Below are 14838 nucleotides of genomic sequence, written 5' to 3' on the forward strand. Positions count from 1 at the left end.
TCTCAGGCACTGGATGGCAAGCTCATACTGCATACTGACAACTACCCTGTCTGAACCAGATTATCACAACAACAACCAACAACAGACAATGATGCTAACATGGGAACCAGACCCTGCAATAAACTCAGATATTTACTTTGATATACCAACAGTGCCATCATAGGCCCCAAGAAATACAAAACCAAAAGAAGCCCTCACATGTTCTGCTAGTGTGATACATGTCATCATTTGCAAACAATGCCCTCCTGGATTCTGTGTAGATCCAGCAAGGGTGTGAGAGTGTCAAAACTGGCAAGATATGGATGTAACATTGCAGATGGAGCATTGCAAGCATCATGGAGCTTGCATTGCAACACTCTATCCACCATCTTACCGAACTTGATCCCTTCCCCTGCTGACAATAACTTCTCAGCTAAATAGACCACAATATATCAGAAGGTTAGCCTGGTGGGGACAGCTTTCATAATTATCTTTTACTACAGAACTTCTTTTTTTAAAAATAGCATTTTTCAATAAAATATAGAGAACACAGCCTACAAAAAAAACACCAAGAACAATAAAGAAAAATAAATTTAAAAAAAGGCAATATACAGTTATCCAATGAATAATCTAATTAATTATTAAATTCCATTCTACCAAATTCTACCAAAACAAAACAAACCAAACCAACCCCCCTAGAATTAATATATTAATATAAAAGTTAATTAAATCATGTATATATTCAATAACAAAATATCAAATTCTTGTAACATATGAGACTTAGAGCCACCATTTCCAGTCTCAACCCTACTTTTTAGGATTCTTCCCCATTGGAGCTGGGCGGCTTATAAATTCAAACAAACAAACAAACAAACAAATATTTAAAAAATATAAATTATTTTTGCATCTATAACGTAACAGAAAAATATACTTTACAACCTTGAAAACCTCTTTTGCTGCCAACTGACATCCAGTAATAGGATGTCAGTCCTTCAGGGTAAGCCAGGTCAGGGAACAGACACTGCAAGAACTATTTGGAACCCTACTCTACTGTTGGGAATATAATAACAGAATTTTGAAAGCCTGTTGGAGTTTCCCTAGGCCCACTCTTATACCATACAGAATGAAGGCTCCCACCTTTCCCAGGGCTGTGATATAATGTACAGTTTCTTTCATCTGCTATCAGTTCTGGCATACCTTTACCAACTTCATCTCTGTTTTCTTCTACATCAGGAGAAATTGTTTTAATATCATCTAGTAGCAGTATCTAACTAACCTTGGCTGATCCTGAAAGAGTTAAGCAGATCAGACCTAGTTAACATTTGGATGGAAAACCTTCAGCAAATCCCTGAGCTGTAGAGATTGGGAAGCTGAAAAACCATCCTGAAAGGCAGTGGCAAATTACAGAGATTCTTTTCAAGAAAGCTGCATGGTTACATACATGTAATGATTAGCACTGCATTTGACCAGTCTTGTTTGTTTGTTTAAAACAGAGGAGTTGAAAACTTATCAAAATGGCATTTTTTTGTTTGTGTGAGTCACCAATCCAGTAAGTGCTCATTAATTTTAACTGACAGCTTCAGTCTCCCAGGGGATAATTATTATTTTGCCAAGCTTTCTCAAGGCTGAAAAATATATTAAGGCTGTAACCAATACTAAATAGAAAATTGGCTACATTTCAAAAACAGAACAAGTTGCTTACAAGAAAAGGACCCACAAAGAACTACTTTACTACATCTGGATTATGCTGGTCAGATAAATTAGAATATAATTTAGAGTGAAAAGAGATAGCCCCTGAATATGAAATTAAGTAATGCCAACCTAATAAAACATAAAGCATATCTTCTATGTGGCAATCATAGTTTTTCAGTATTCTCTCCTTCTCCAAAAGTAAATTTGAAAAGCTGAAGTGGAAAAAGAAAGCATATAATTACTACACTGTAAAAAATTAGATCTACTAATTAGAAGTGGGAAAAGCTGATATTTAGTGTGTGATTATAATTAGTAAATGTGCTTTTCTACTGGAGTTAATGGCAAAATTCCAGTTGCTTATCATATCTACTACTTATTTGTCATTATGTTACTTTATGTGAGATGGACAGTTATATAAATACAATAAATATGATAAATAAATAATTATGCTGTGTAAGTGTAGATGTTTTGTTTTGCATACTATATACATATAGTTTTTAAGACTGATTTAAGTTTAAGTCAGTTAGATTTGTATTTGTAATTCTGTATTTAGTTATATTTCATCATAGAAAAACAGGGTTTTCTAAATGACTAAACAAACTAAATTGGTTAGGGTTTGGAAAGTAACAAACTGAAGGCAAAAATTTATAGAACTGCTGTCCCAGTAAAATCCCATGAATGAAATCCAGCAAAGAACAAGCAAGGGAACGGAAAAGTAACATGCTAACAGCAAACCCAAATAGCCACCAGGACTTTGTCATCTTTGGTGCTGGATGGGGTAGCACAGCCCCAGATAGTCCCAGTGTGTAATCTGGGGGTCCTCCGAGACTCACGGCTCCTGCTTGAAGAGCAGGTGGCAGCTGTGGCAAGGAGGGCCTTTGCACAACTAGGGGTTGTGCATCAGTTACACCCTTTCCTGGATCGGGATGCCCTTCGAACAGTCACTCATGCCCTTGTTATCTCCCAGATAGACTACTGCAATGCGTGCTACATGGGGCTACCCTTGAAGAGTATCCGGAAGCTACAGATGGTTCAGAATGCAGCTGTGTGGGCTATTTTTGGAGCCCCAAGAAGGGTCCATGTAACACCATTGCTCCGCCAGCTGCATTGGGTACCAGTCTGCTTCTGGGTCCAATTCAAGGTGTTGGTTATTACCTTTAAAGCCCTACATGGCATGGGACCAGGTTACCTAAGGGACTGCCTCTTCCCCATGACTTCAACCCACCCCCCTTGATCACACAGAGAGGGCATGCTTTGGACCCCTGCAGTAAAAGAACTTTGATTAGCGGGGTGCTGAAGGCGGGCCTTCTCTGCAGTAGCCCTTGCTCTCTGGAATATTCTGCTCCCAGAAGTGAGATTGGGGCCCTCACTCCTGGCCTTCCAGTGGGCTTTGAAGACCTGGTTCTGTCACTTGGCCTGGGGTGGGGAAGGAATACTTCAAGCATGGGGATGGCTAGCCCCATAGAGGCATGGTGTCTTCAGCCCCAGATCCTTCATCATCTTCTTGGACTCTCTTTCTCTTTTTTAGTAATGTTTTTAAATTTTGATGTTTTATGTATCTATATGTATTTATGGTTTTAATGTTTTGTGTGAACCACCCAGAGTCCCCCACTGGGGGGAGATGGGCAGGGAGAAATTTAATAAATAAAAATAAATAAACTCCCTTCATCAACTCCCACCCCCCAACCTCAATAATGCCTCTGAACCCCTCATAGGACACAAAGGCATGATTGTAAAATAGAAATGATTGGTTAGCAATGGAAGGTTTTTGTTTTTGTTTGAATTCCCAATGTATCCAGAAAAAAGTTAATGGAAAACTAGCATAGGAGGGAGCATTCTGGGGCACCAAGGAGAGTGATGGTAGCAACTATATTGAAATCATCACTGAATTTGCAGTTGCACCCTCCAACAAGTAGGGTTATCAGAAAATAAGGGGATATTCCTCACTAAACATGGTTAACTTCAGGTAACACATATTATATGAACGTAGATTTTCAACAAATTCAATAATATATTCAGTACTAATTATAAAACATTACTGGTGAAATAGATTGCCCTTGATTTCTGCAAGGCCTCCAAGTCTCTTCTGGAGAATTGGAGGAACTTTGTTATGGGAAGAAATGCCAGGTGTACAAGAGAAAGAAGAGGAAGATTCATTGCTCAAGCAGCTGTTTCTCAGACGTCACTAGCTTTAGCCCCAAACGTATTTGGTGTTTTGGTCGTTCAGTTGCTTCCAACTCTTTATGACCTCATGAACAACATTTTGCCAGGACTGGCCAATTGGATACAACTACTATATTAAGAAAAGCATTGTATATTGTTGATAATCACTTTGTGCCACAATCATTTGTTTACATATTCTTTAGCAAAAGAGTTGTGACAACAAGCCATTTTGTTTCTTTTCTTTCTGGACTATTTTAGTTTAAGCTATGCAGTATAAAAAGTATGTAGCTTTAAAAACTGGCATCACAACTTGCTAATTTTTTTCCTTCCTTCACATTCTTTTTTTCCTTTTGCATTATTCATGGATTTATGGATTGCTTGCCATTTTATATTTTGATAATGTTAGCTATAACAATGTTTTGTTTTAATTTTTAAAAACGTTATTTTTAACATTACCTTTAATGTTAATGACAATATTAATTCATTAGTAATTAAATTGTACAAAATACATCAGAGTTCTGGATAATTTCTGTGAGAATTTTTCATGATGATTAAGATGTGACTGAAATTTTCAGATAATCTGGTTTATTAACTTTTCTCCAAACACCACGTGAAGAGCAATCTAATTATAACACAGGCACTACTCTATTTAAAGCTAATTTATTTAAGCTTTTCAATTACTACCTGTTTGTCTATTATTTAGTTCTTTTCATACAATCGTTGACTCATACAAAATACAATTGAACAAATACTGGATGTTGATTCAAAAATACAGGCCTCATCTAGGGAAACAATTGAACAAATTAGCAACAGCTGGATTTATTTCAGCAGCACTTGGCTGATCTAATTTGAGCCTGGAAACTAAGCAGGGTCATTCCTGGTTAGTATTTAGACGGGAGTACCAGGACTGTAGGCTAGGCAGTGACGTCAAAAGCATCCATAGAAGACAATGGCAAAACACGTTGGTATATTTGCCAAGAGAATGATATGGATGTGTTCATGGAGTTACCAAGAGCAGAGCTTGACTCCAAGGAGATTGTATCTTTCATCAGGGGCTGGATAAGAAAAGCAGTATGATTTATTTCCACCAAAAACTACTGATTCATGCCTGCAGAGCAACTGTTTTAGGGATGGTTTTGTTGTGCTGCATGTTTGTTGCATGTTTCAGCCCATCAAATATTTTCGGTCCAGCCATGGAGAAGGAATATTAGCCCCACCATCTCTAGACTAAAATCGATGAGAAGCAAAAATCTGTCCCCTCTCAAGTGAGAACTGTAGCTGTGGAGACAATCTGGGTGCCCTGGGCTACATATGTAAGCTAGTGGAAAGATACTGTTAGCAAACCTTTTTGTGGGAGCATCTGTGACCTCTGCAGTAGTAATCTGTAATTTTTTTTCTTCCAGCAGATATTAGTAAAATCTTGGCCCATGCCAAGTTTTCATTCTTCCCCTAGGCAACATTAGGGCAATTCTGTCTTTAAAAGCCTAATTGCAAACCAAAATAGTCCAAGCCTGACTGAATCAGTGCTAGAAATTCCGACCCAGGAAGAGAGGGTTTGGGGGTCTCCGTTGGGTTCAATACACTGAAAATTATTTACAGCTATTGATTTGGCCTAAAAGCATTAAGGGCAGCAGCATCTGCAGGCTGTCACTGCTTATGTCAGAGTGAAGAAAATAGTGTTGAGGTACAAGCTCTACCCCTTTGGGTATGCCTGTGATGTTGTGATGGATGTAGAAAAGGGGCAAGGCTTGCGTCGTGATATTGCAACCCTGCTTGTTTCACTCTGAGCCTCCCATTCCCCCCTCCCACTCCCTTGCAATGACTGCTGATTACAAGCCTTTTCTTTGTTTGATAACAGATAAAACAATTAGTAAACACAATGACCACAGATGCACAGAAGATGGCCTTAATATAACAGCTGATTGCTAACTGTTATAACTATTGTTTTACACTTTTAAACTTTACACTTTTAAGTTACACTTAAAACTGTTCAGTTATGTATGGAATTTGATCTTGCATTCATTGTAAATAATAGAGCTATACCTACCATTATTTCTGATGTACTACACAAATCTGGAATACAGATTTACGATTAACAACTAAATACACTTTAAGAAAGGGAAATGCCACCACAATGTAACTTTGATCTATATCTAGGTTAAACCAATACATGAATAGGGATAGTTGGACAAATATTTTTAGGGGAAAGTAACATTTTGTGGAAATAAGGGAAAGAATGCATAGAATCCTATGTCTTAACGACTTTTCATGGAAAACAAAAATAAAATTTAATCCTTACTTTGCTTCCAGTGCCAGTGCAATGATTCCTGCAGCCATAGGTGCAGAAGCGGATGTTCCTGTATGACTGTCTGTACAACGCTGCCTGAGGTCTGTAGTGATCTGGGGAAAAAAGTGTATAATTGAGAATAATGTTGCTGCAGTCAAAAAATGTTTCTTTTGTTGAAATGACATAGGCATTTGAAACTCTATTATTATTCAGTGGGATAACTTTTTTTTAAAATGCTTGTTTCAGCTCTCTAAAGCATGTGGATATCCAAAAACCATTTGCCTCCCAGAATACTGTAGTCATGAAGTTTCTGGCAACAAGTGAAACCCAATCCCATATTACATTCATGAGGAGTTTTAACGAACACTTTGTTAGATGATTTGACACTGCAGTATTTTATGGTAGTGCTGCAAGCAAAATTAAACTCCATCCTAAGATAAATTTTACACCTTCAATGACATGAGTAGCAGTCAATATTACCCCTTTGAATAACAGAAGCACACAGTCTGAATAAACTTCTGCCTCAACTAGGGCTACTCATATGACAGCAGCTCCTGCAGACAATTGCAACTGAGTACCAACATACAATTGTATATGCACTGGCTTCCACTTGAGCTAACATAATCAGTGTCATTCCTCACATAGCAGCCCTCACAGCTTCTGTCCTGTGAACATTCATGCTGTAGGCAAGAGCGTCTGCAGGAACCAAAGTTACATTTACAATGTCAATGGGGCATCTTTGAAGTGTTCATGTGATGAGCATTCTGGATATCTGAAACTTGAGTTGGGTTACTATGTCAAGAAATCCTGTGCTTCATATAAATAACTGCTGTGGAATGGGGTCATCTCTAGCCTTTCAATGTTATGCCATAAACCCCATTCTAAAAGTGGACAGGGCAAGAAAAAATATTTGGGTCAGGCCAGGAAAAAAAAAGATTTAAGTTTAAATTAAATACATTTACTATGATTACTCCCCATTACTTATTTTCCTAAATTTCCCCCATCTATCATAATAAAAAGTACAATTCATTATCTTACATGAAGACTTTTGAGAGCCATAAAAAGGCACCCCATTTTAAAATAGTATTTTTGAACACAAATGTAATCGTTTTAATGTGTTCAACATAAATACTGTTACAACTACAGTACATAATAGAAAGTATTAATATATACATTAGAAATAAATCCTATAAAAGGAGGTTTACTCCCAGATTATGCATGTATAACATTGGAAATTAAATATTAATTGGAAATTAGGCGTGGAAGATTGAAATTTTAGATAAGCCACCTTCCATCCGGTTTAAATGAAGATGTAACCTGAAAATGTAAAACTTTGTAGTCATGTCCAAAAATTTTTATATCAGTTAGAAAATAAATATCATATTATGATTATCAAAATATAATGAATAAAAGAAGCATGTGCTGCATACATTAGAACTGAACGCATTTCACCCAAAGAAAGTCATATACTGTGCATCAGTTATCAATATAAGTAAAAGTATAATGACTTTTGTAAAGTATAGCCTCAGGACACAATCTACAAAGCTGCTAAACTATGACGTGGAATACAAATTGAAACAATAAAGGCAACTGCCAGTAAACGATAAATGTAACTGCCAGTAAAAGAGTTAACAGAAAGCCAAAAAGGTGACATGCCCTCGGCACTTGGTTATGCTACAACTTGGAAGCCAATAACAGTACTTGGGGTAGAGGGTGGGGAGAGGAAGATGGGAAATGATGCACAAAGCAAATTCTTGCTTTCCTAACAATTGTCAAATATAAAGCACTTATCATGTGCCAAACTTAATAATGCTGTATTCAGGTCTATACAAGGTGTAATTCAAGTCTCAGGAAGAATATAATTTCTCTATACTTCTCAGTGACTTGGCATTAAATAGTACAGGTTAAAACTTTGTCAGTTCATCTACATCAGTGTTTCTTAAAGTTTGTTCCTAGGACCCTAGGTGTCCCCCATGACCCTCTCAGGGGTCTGCGAAATCAAAATTATTTGCAGCCTATGTTGAAAAATAATACAATATTAAAATCCCATCAAACAATTGTGAGAAACAGTAGTGGCAGCAAACACATCAATTTAAATTTTTATTATGGTAAATATCTATAAATAGAACCCATACAAACAAAAGGTCTTTTGGGGTCCTCCATAATTTTTAAAAATGGGAGGGGGTCCTGACAGAATTTTTTTTAAGAAACATCGGTCTACATAGTAAACAATTAAATGGTTAAGGATTTATAGGTCCACAACCTAGATTCAGAATGTTCTAGTGCCTGAATTTGAGTCCATATGGCAAATTGACCGCTAGGGATGTAGAAGGACTTGCTGGTCATTTCTGATCTTCATTACCTGGCTTGAATGGCAACATTTGGTAGCATACAAGCAAAATCAATCAATCAATTGATCAATCAATGTAGATTGTATCCCCTCCTGTCCCTCCCTTAAAGCAGCATGAAGGAGATTGTTTCATTCCAGTGTATGGCTGGATAGGTTCTGACAAGTATTAATTTTAAAATCAATACATAACAACAAAACACCAGCACATTTATATTACATATTAATTACATTTCTTTTTTTCCAAATAAAATATAAAATAATGTCAAGTACTTTTCAGTGATTTAATTCATACAAAGCAGGTTAGGGCCACTACTTAAAAAATATAAAAAGGAAAAATTGAAACTTGTAGAAGCAATGTCTTGCTTTTGAGTTATCAGTGTTTTGTCCCTGGAAAATTCCCAGTATTTCAGCTAGCAAAGCAAATATAATTGTTATGGTAGCATAGTGACAAACATAAGATCAGTAGAAGGCACCCACCAAACAAATTTCACATCAATCTGTTGTATCACTTAAGCTCCACTCAAAGAAGTCTTTAACGGAAGTCTTGCACAAGCAAAACATATCTCCCAGACTTATAACTCCTCTGAACCAAACAGAAGGGCATTGTGCCTCTCCTTATGAAGGGACTGTCCTTGAAGATGATCCAGAAACTACAGCTGGCACAGAATGTAGTTGCACGCCTGCAGACAGTAGAAACCAGTATAGTAGAGTGATACTGTGGCAGTATTGCTTCGGAACAGCGTGCCTACTGAGGTCACTTAAAACTCTGCTTTTCCACAGAGACTTTGAAGAGGAGGACTTCACATTGGGCTAACAGCAGTACTAGTGGCTATTTGATTATTTTCCCAGTCTGATGTTGGTTATGCTTTTATGTTGGTTTTATTTATTTTCTTAATATGTTGTGATTGTAAGCTTACTGGAATCTATGGAACTGATGGCATACATCATATTATTTATAAATAATAAAGAAATGTAGGCAGGAATTATGTACTGGCTTGATAGACCCACATTTATATTATACAGATACACATTTATATTATACAGATTAATGAGATTAATAAGAACCTTCTCTGAAAATAATAGGCTTGGATTCAGTTATTGTTTTAAAGAAAACAGTAAAATATGTAATTAGCATAATTATTTGTAATTCTCTTTCCTCCTAAAGCCAAAATAATACGTTTAAGCCTTTTTAAAGTTGCCAAATCCTCAGGAGAGGTGTTTTGGACAATAGAGGGTTGAAGAAGCAGAAAGGACAAGAAAGTCTTAGTGAGTCAACAGATTTTATTTATACAAACTCTGGATTCAAGTTATATTGCATGTAGGATTGTTTGTTTTAGCTCAAGGCATCATAACTACATTATTAATAAAGTTATGAACATAAGGTTAGGCATAATTAGATTTATGTTGGATTATGGTCATAGAGGCTGAATTATTATTCAGCATATTAATCCCATCACCAGTCTTATTTCAACTATTTAAAGAGGTATTTCATTCAGAAAAGGGTAACAAAAATGCTCTGAGTGGAAATTCTATTTGAGCCAACAGCACTTAAAATATTTAGATGTAAGCAGGCTGCAGCGATTCTCCATCTTTAAAGCAAAGTTGATTAAATGTATCTGCTTTGTATATTATCCCAATTGCCATGTCAAATCTAAACTTAATTTAAAAAAAAACAACAACCAGGAAGTGATTTTACTGCTTGAACTCTGAGAACAGTTGGATGTTATACAACACTGCCATTCTGTTCATTCAGAAAGAGTCAGCATGCTCTGGGTCCCATCCATTAAGCAGTGTCATCTGATGAGAACCTGGAAGTGTGCCTTCTCTGACTCAGCACCTGTTCTCTCCCTAATATATGAATGTCCTCTACCCTGCTCTTCTTCAAGAGCCCTGAAGACCTTCCCCCAGTCTTTGTGTGATAGTGAGTGCAGGGCTCCTTTGAAATTATTTATAGGTGAGGTTGGTGATGGGGTATTCCCTCCAGATTAACCATTCTGATTGTTTTTATACTTGGTTTTATTGTTGTTCACCATCCATAGCCATCTGGGGTCAGATGGCCTTATAATTAGGAATATGCAAAATATTCTGCCCTTTTTACAAAGTGAAGTGGCAATTCCAAGTATTCTAAGTGTGAAACAAAACATGAAAGTTTTCTTGTGAGATGAAGCCTCAAAACAAATAACACCATTTTGAGCAGTTGTCCTGTCAAGTGTTTTGACAATCCCAAATTCTGTGGTTTTGCAGGTTGTGACTGGATTTCTTTTTTTCCCCAAATCTTTTCCAGTCTAGCCAGCCCAGCAGCAGGAACCTAATATGTCTTTGCTGTTACTGCTTTAGACTGGATGAAGTATAGTGGAGTGGAGTATTGAGAAGAATTTTCAAAGATTAGGGATGCTGCAAAAATTTGGGTAGGATCATTAAATTACATTATCTCAAATTCCACAGAAATGATCTGGAGAGATTACATAGCATCTCCAATTCTGTTATTGCATGGAGTTTAGCCACTTTCTTCTCCCTAATTAATAGGCTTCCAGCATGTATGGAGGGCCTCTCAGTTGAAAAGGGATGCTCTGGAAGATGCTATTTCTTTGAGGCAGACCTTCTTGGCTGACAGGCGGCTGTCTGCAGATGCCTGTAGATTTATAACAGACAGATTTAGTTATAAATTACAACTGCCAGGTTTCTTCTGCAAGCAGAATTAGGATTATGTCTAGATGCTGCTGTCACTCCATCATTAAGTAGCAACTTGAGACTGTCAAGATTTCAAGAAACCTTTAAAGTAAAATTGCACCTACAGTTGCTTGCATAGTTTTGAATCCCTCTCCATTTATCAGGTAGATAGGATGGGATGACTTGACAGGTTTAAATGCATGGTGCTACTTAGCTCCCCATTCTAGCCCCACTGCTTGGGATCAAAAGAAATCCTGCAGAATTATGTTTTTACTATTCTTGCTTTTATATCAGAGAAATGTGAAAAAAGATTGAAAAGGTATCATGCTCTTCTTGAACACTAGAAGCCAAAATAATTTTTATACATTTCATGTGTAACATACTGTAATCTGTGAATGAAGTCCACTGCAAAGTTGGCTTCTGAATCCTTGCTTTTTTAGAAGTCATTAATTACATTTTAAGTGCATGGATTCTTTAGTCTAATTTTATTTAATTAACTTAAAATACAAAAATGATCCTAGGTTGAATTATTTAGGGCTCCAGCATGGAATGTTTAAGAAAATCTTATCTAGAAATATTTGAACCAATGCGTGTTAAACTATATCATATTTTTGAGGGAAAGGGAATTAGAATTATACAAGAGTAGATTATCAAATACTTTGCCATAAAACCAACATTACCAAAATACTCTTGAATTCATGATGGGAAATTTCATCACAGGAATATTTTTTTGCTAGAAAAATTAATGACTTATTCCTTCTTTTACCGTTTAGTGAGATTATAGGAAAAAAAAGCCAAATATATAAAATGTATCAAAAGAAAAATATGTAGAAGAAAGCAGATGATAACAGAATAATTACTGGAATGAAGAGTTACCTCAGAATTTGTCTTTAAAATTAATCATCTGAAAACAGCAAGGTTTCCAGGAGAGATGGCTAATATCCCAGATTATTAGAAGGAACGATATATTTTGAAAAATAGCCGATCTTAACTCCTTATTAGCAGCAAGAGACTGAAAAGGAGAAAACATTAAACAAATTTGTATTCATGATGGAAAACTAGGATTGAGAGAGAACAAATGTGTTTTCCCCTCCCTTCAGTTGGAAGATTTCCTGTATGTTTGTTTCTTGTGCAAATCAGTTTTTGGTTACACATAGAGGATGAAAGAGATTTTTTTTAGGAGCAATTTTTTTTTTCAATATAAAAAAATGTCAAGTGACTTTAGGGATAAATAAAACCTATATGATATTTATAAAAAGAAGTTGTCAATTTTATTTTCAATTGTACTTCAATCATGGTGAAAAGACCACATACTATTTTCCTGTCATAGGATTCTCCGCTGCTGTAGGTTGTGGCTAATGTTGATGCACATTCTTCTAAATACCAAGGTTTTCTCCCACTTTCAGCTGTGCTACTGATGGAGATGGTATAGATGCTATTGGTGTAGCCATCACAGGAGCAATGATCCTTACTTCTTCCACCATTTCCAGATGCCCACACATAAATGGAGCCCAAGTTGTTTCTGCCCTATTTGAAATAAATAATAAAAAAAAGTTATTGAAATTAGAAGTAGATAATAAGTGGTAATAGCCTTTTTGGTAATTTATCTTGCATAAAATATTTTACTTGTAATTTCAATCTATAATATAAAGTAGCTAATTTAGATTATACTAACCTACCTTTTCAAGTACTTGTGGCTAATATAAGATACTAGCTGTCCCAAAAACTTTGTGGAACTACCAGTGAATAAGTTAAGTATTTTTCCTGAAGTGCTGAGAGCTCCCAACCATTATGCAACACTTAGATTTCTTTTTTTCTTATTTAATCTTGTAAAAAGAATATTCAGTTCTGTTAGCATCAGAAAATGAATTTATATTAATTCTTTCTACTTCCATCATAACTAGTTCTTCTAGAGGTAAATGATCTTTTGTTAAATATAATATTGCTTTTAATTAACTATTTTACTTGCAGTATATTGGAGCAAGATATATGTTTAAACAGAATGAAGAACTTAACTTCTTATAAAGCCTAATTAGATTAGGTTTATCATTATTATCCATAATATTTCATGGACTACATGTATTATACCATTAATAATTCAACATCACTCCAAATGTCTAATCAATCATTTCTTCTAAAGACTATCCATTTAAATATAATTATGGATTTTAATTGATTAAGATGAGATATAACAGAAAGTTTTTTGAAATTTACACCAACTTAGCATGCAGTTCTGAGGGCCACCTGGTTATCAAGCATTTAGTAGGGTTGTCCTTGGGCAGCCTTTCTTTGGGTATCAATCTGGAATGCTCCTTGATTTAACAAGAAGCTCCAGGAGAGGAAGCTCAAAATAAGACATCTGGAGCAGTGATGGCAAGAGATGAGGAATGACAATAACCAGATATGAGTAAGATCCCATATTTGGGCCAACAGTGAAGCATCAATACTTCTCCCTACTCGCTGCATCTGCAGAATGCAGACCAACAGCTCTTTTCAGAGTAATCTTTGTACACACCAATGTGGATGCTCTAGTACTCAGCTGTCTTTCCTTTCTTTTTACACAAGACTGTGGGCAATCATCCATTGATTGGGGGTTAGATATCATCAATATGCTGAGGATATCATTTTACATATTGACCCAGGGCAAACAGGAGATGTGGTAGAAATCCTAAACTGCTGCCTAGAGGCTGTGAGGGATAGAATGGGGCAAAACAGATTATAAAGCAAGATGGAGTTACTATTGGCTCAGAAATCGTACAGTACCATGAAAGTTCCATCTATAGCTCTTGATGGGTAGCACTTCCCTGAAGGAGCTATTATGCAATCTCCGAGAATCATGGCTCCTCCTGAAACAACAGGTGGAAGTCATGGTCAGGAGAGCCTTTGGCCAATTTTGGAAGATCTGCCATTTACACCCTTTCCTGACCCAGGAGGCACTGAAGGCAATCTCTGTTTTATGTGGGGCTTTATTTTGCATGAGACTGCCCTTGAAGATGACTCAGAAACAGCAGCTTTTACAAAATTCAGCAGCCTGTGTCTGTTCAGAACTGGCAGCATTGGTTATCAGTGGGCTTCTGGGCCCAGTTCAAAGTGATGATATTTTCCCATAAAGCTTTTTATGGCTTAGTCTTTCATTTCCTTTAGGATAATCTTCTGCAAGAAGAATATGCCTGACCTACACAGTCTACCAGAAAGAGGATTCAGGTGCCCAGCTTGAGAAAGAACAGGGTGGTTAGGACCCAGATAATCATATTCTCAGCTGCAGCTTCCTCATTTTGGAACAGGCTGCCCCCTGAGGTCAGATGTGCTTCGATCTTTTATGTCTTTTAGAAAAATGATTATGATTTAGTGAGTTTAGTGATTTAGTGTAGACACTATATGTACTGCACAGAGATTGGATGTACTATAGTGCAATTGGATAATTTAGGTCTATCTAGAAGTATTTTTCATTAAAGCATTTCAATCAATACACTAACAGCAAAATAGGTTTCTAGTTCAACACTCATTAATTGAACTCAATACTCTACTATCTGTAACAACAAATTTCTCTACCAAGTTAGCAAATAAGGCTTATGTTTCCATAAAGAATGTGCATCTAAAATGCCATTTGTTGTTCGACTTTTTCTCTTTTTACTAAATAAAAAATAGTCTTATTTTTAAGTTAAAAGTATCTTAAGTCAGTACCTCCTTGTTGATG

At 36.3% G+C, this 14838-nt stretch overlaps 1 protein-coding gene across 4 annotated transcripts in view; it reads right to left on the minus strand.

Annotated features, from left to right (window-relative positions):
• The window catches only part of PCSK5 (proprotein convertase subtilisin/kexin type 5), a 243739-nt gene that overhangs the window by 105660 nt on the left and 123241 nt on the right, over positions 1–14838 (minus strand). For all 4 annotated transcript variants that reach the window (XM_088129839.1, XM_088129838.1, XM_007428170.4 and 1 more), the window contains exons 8-9: positions 12456–12668; positions 6134–6234 (exon numbers count right to left, since the gene is read on the minus strand). In XM_088129839.1, coding sequence (XP_087985965.1) covers positions 6134–6234; positions 12456–12668 — 314 coding nt within the window. The remainder of the gene's footprint in view (positions 1–6133; positions 6235–12455; positions 12669–14838) is intronic.

This window comes from Python bivittatus, unplaced genomic scaffold (genome assembly GCF_059951505.1).
Source record: "Python bivittatus isolate LINGU-HERP-01145 unplaced genomic scaffold, Pbiv_v1 ctg000850_np1212, whole genome shotgun sequence".
In the NCBI taxonomy this organism is placed as follows: domain Eukaryota; kingdom Metazoa; phylum Chordata; class Lepidosauria; order Squamata; family Pythonidae; genus Python; species Python bivittatus.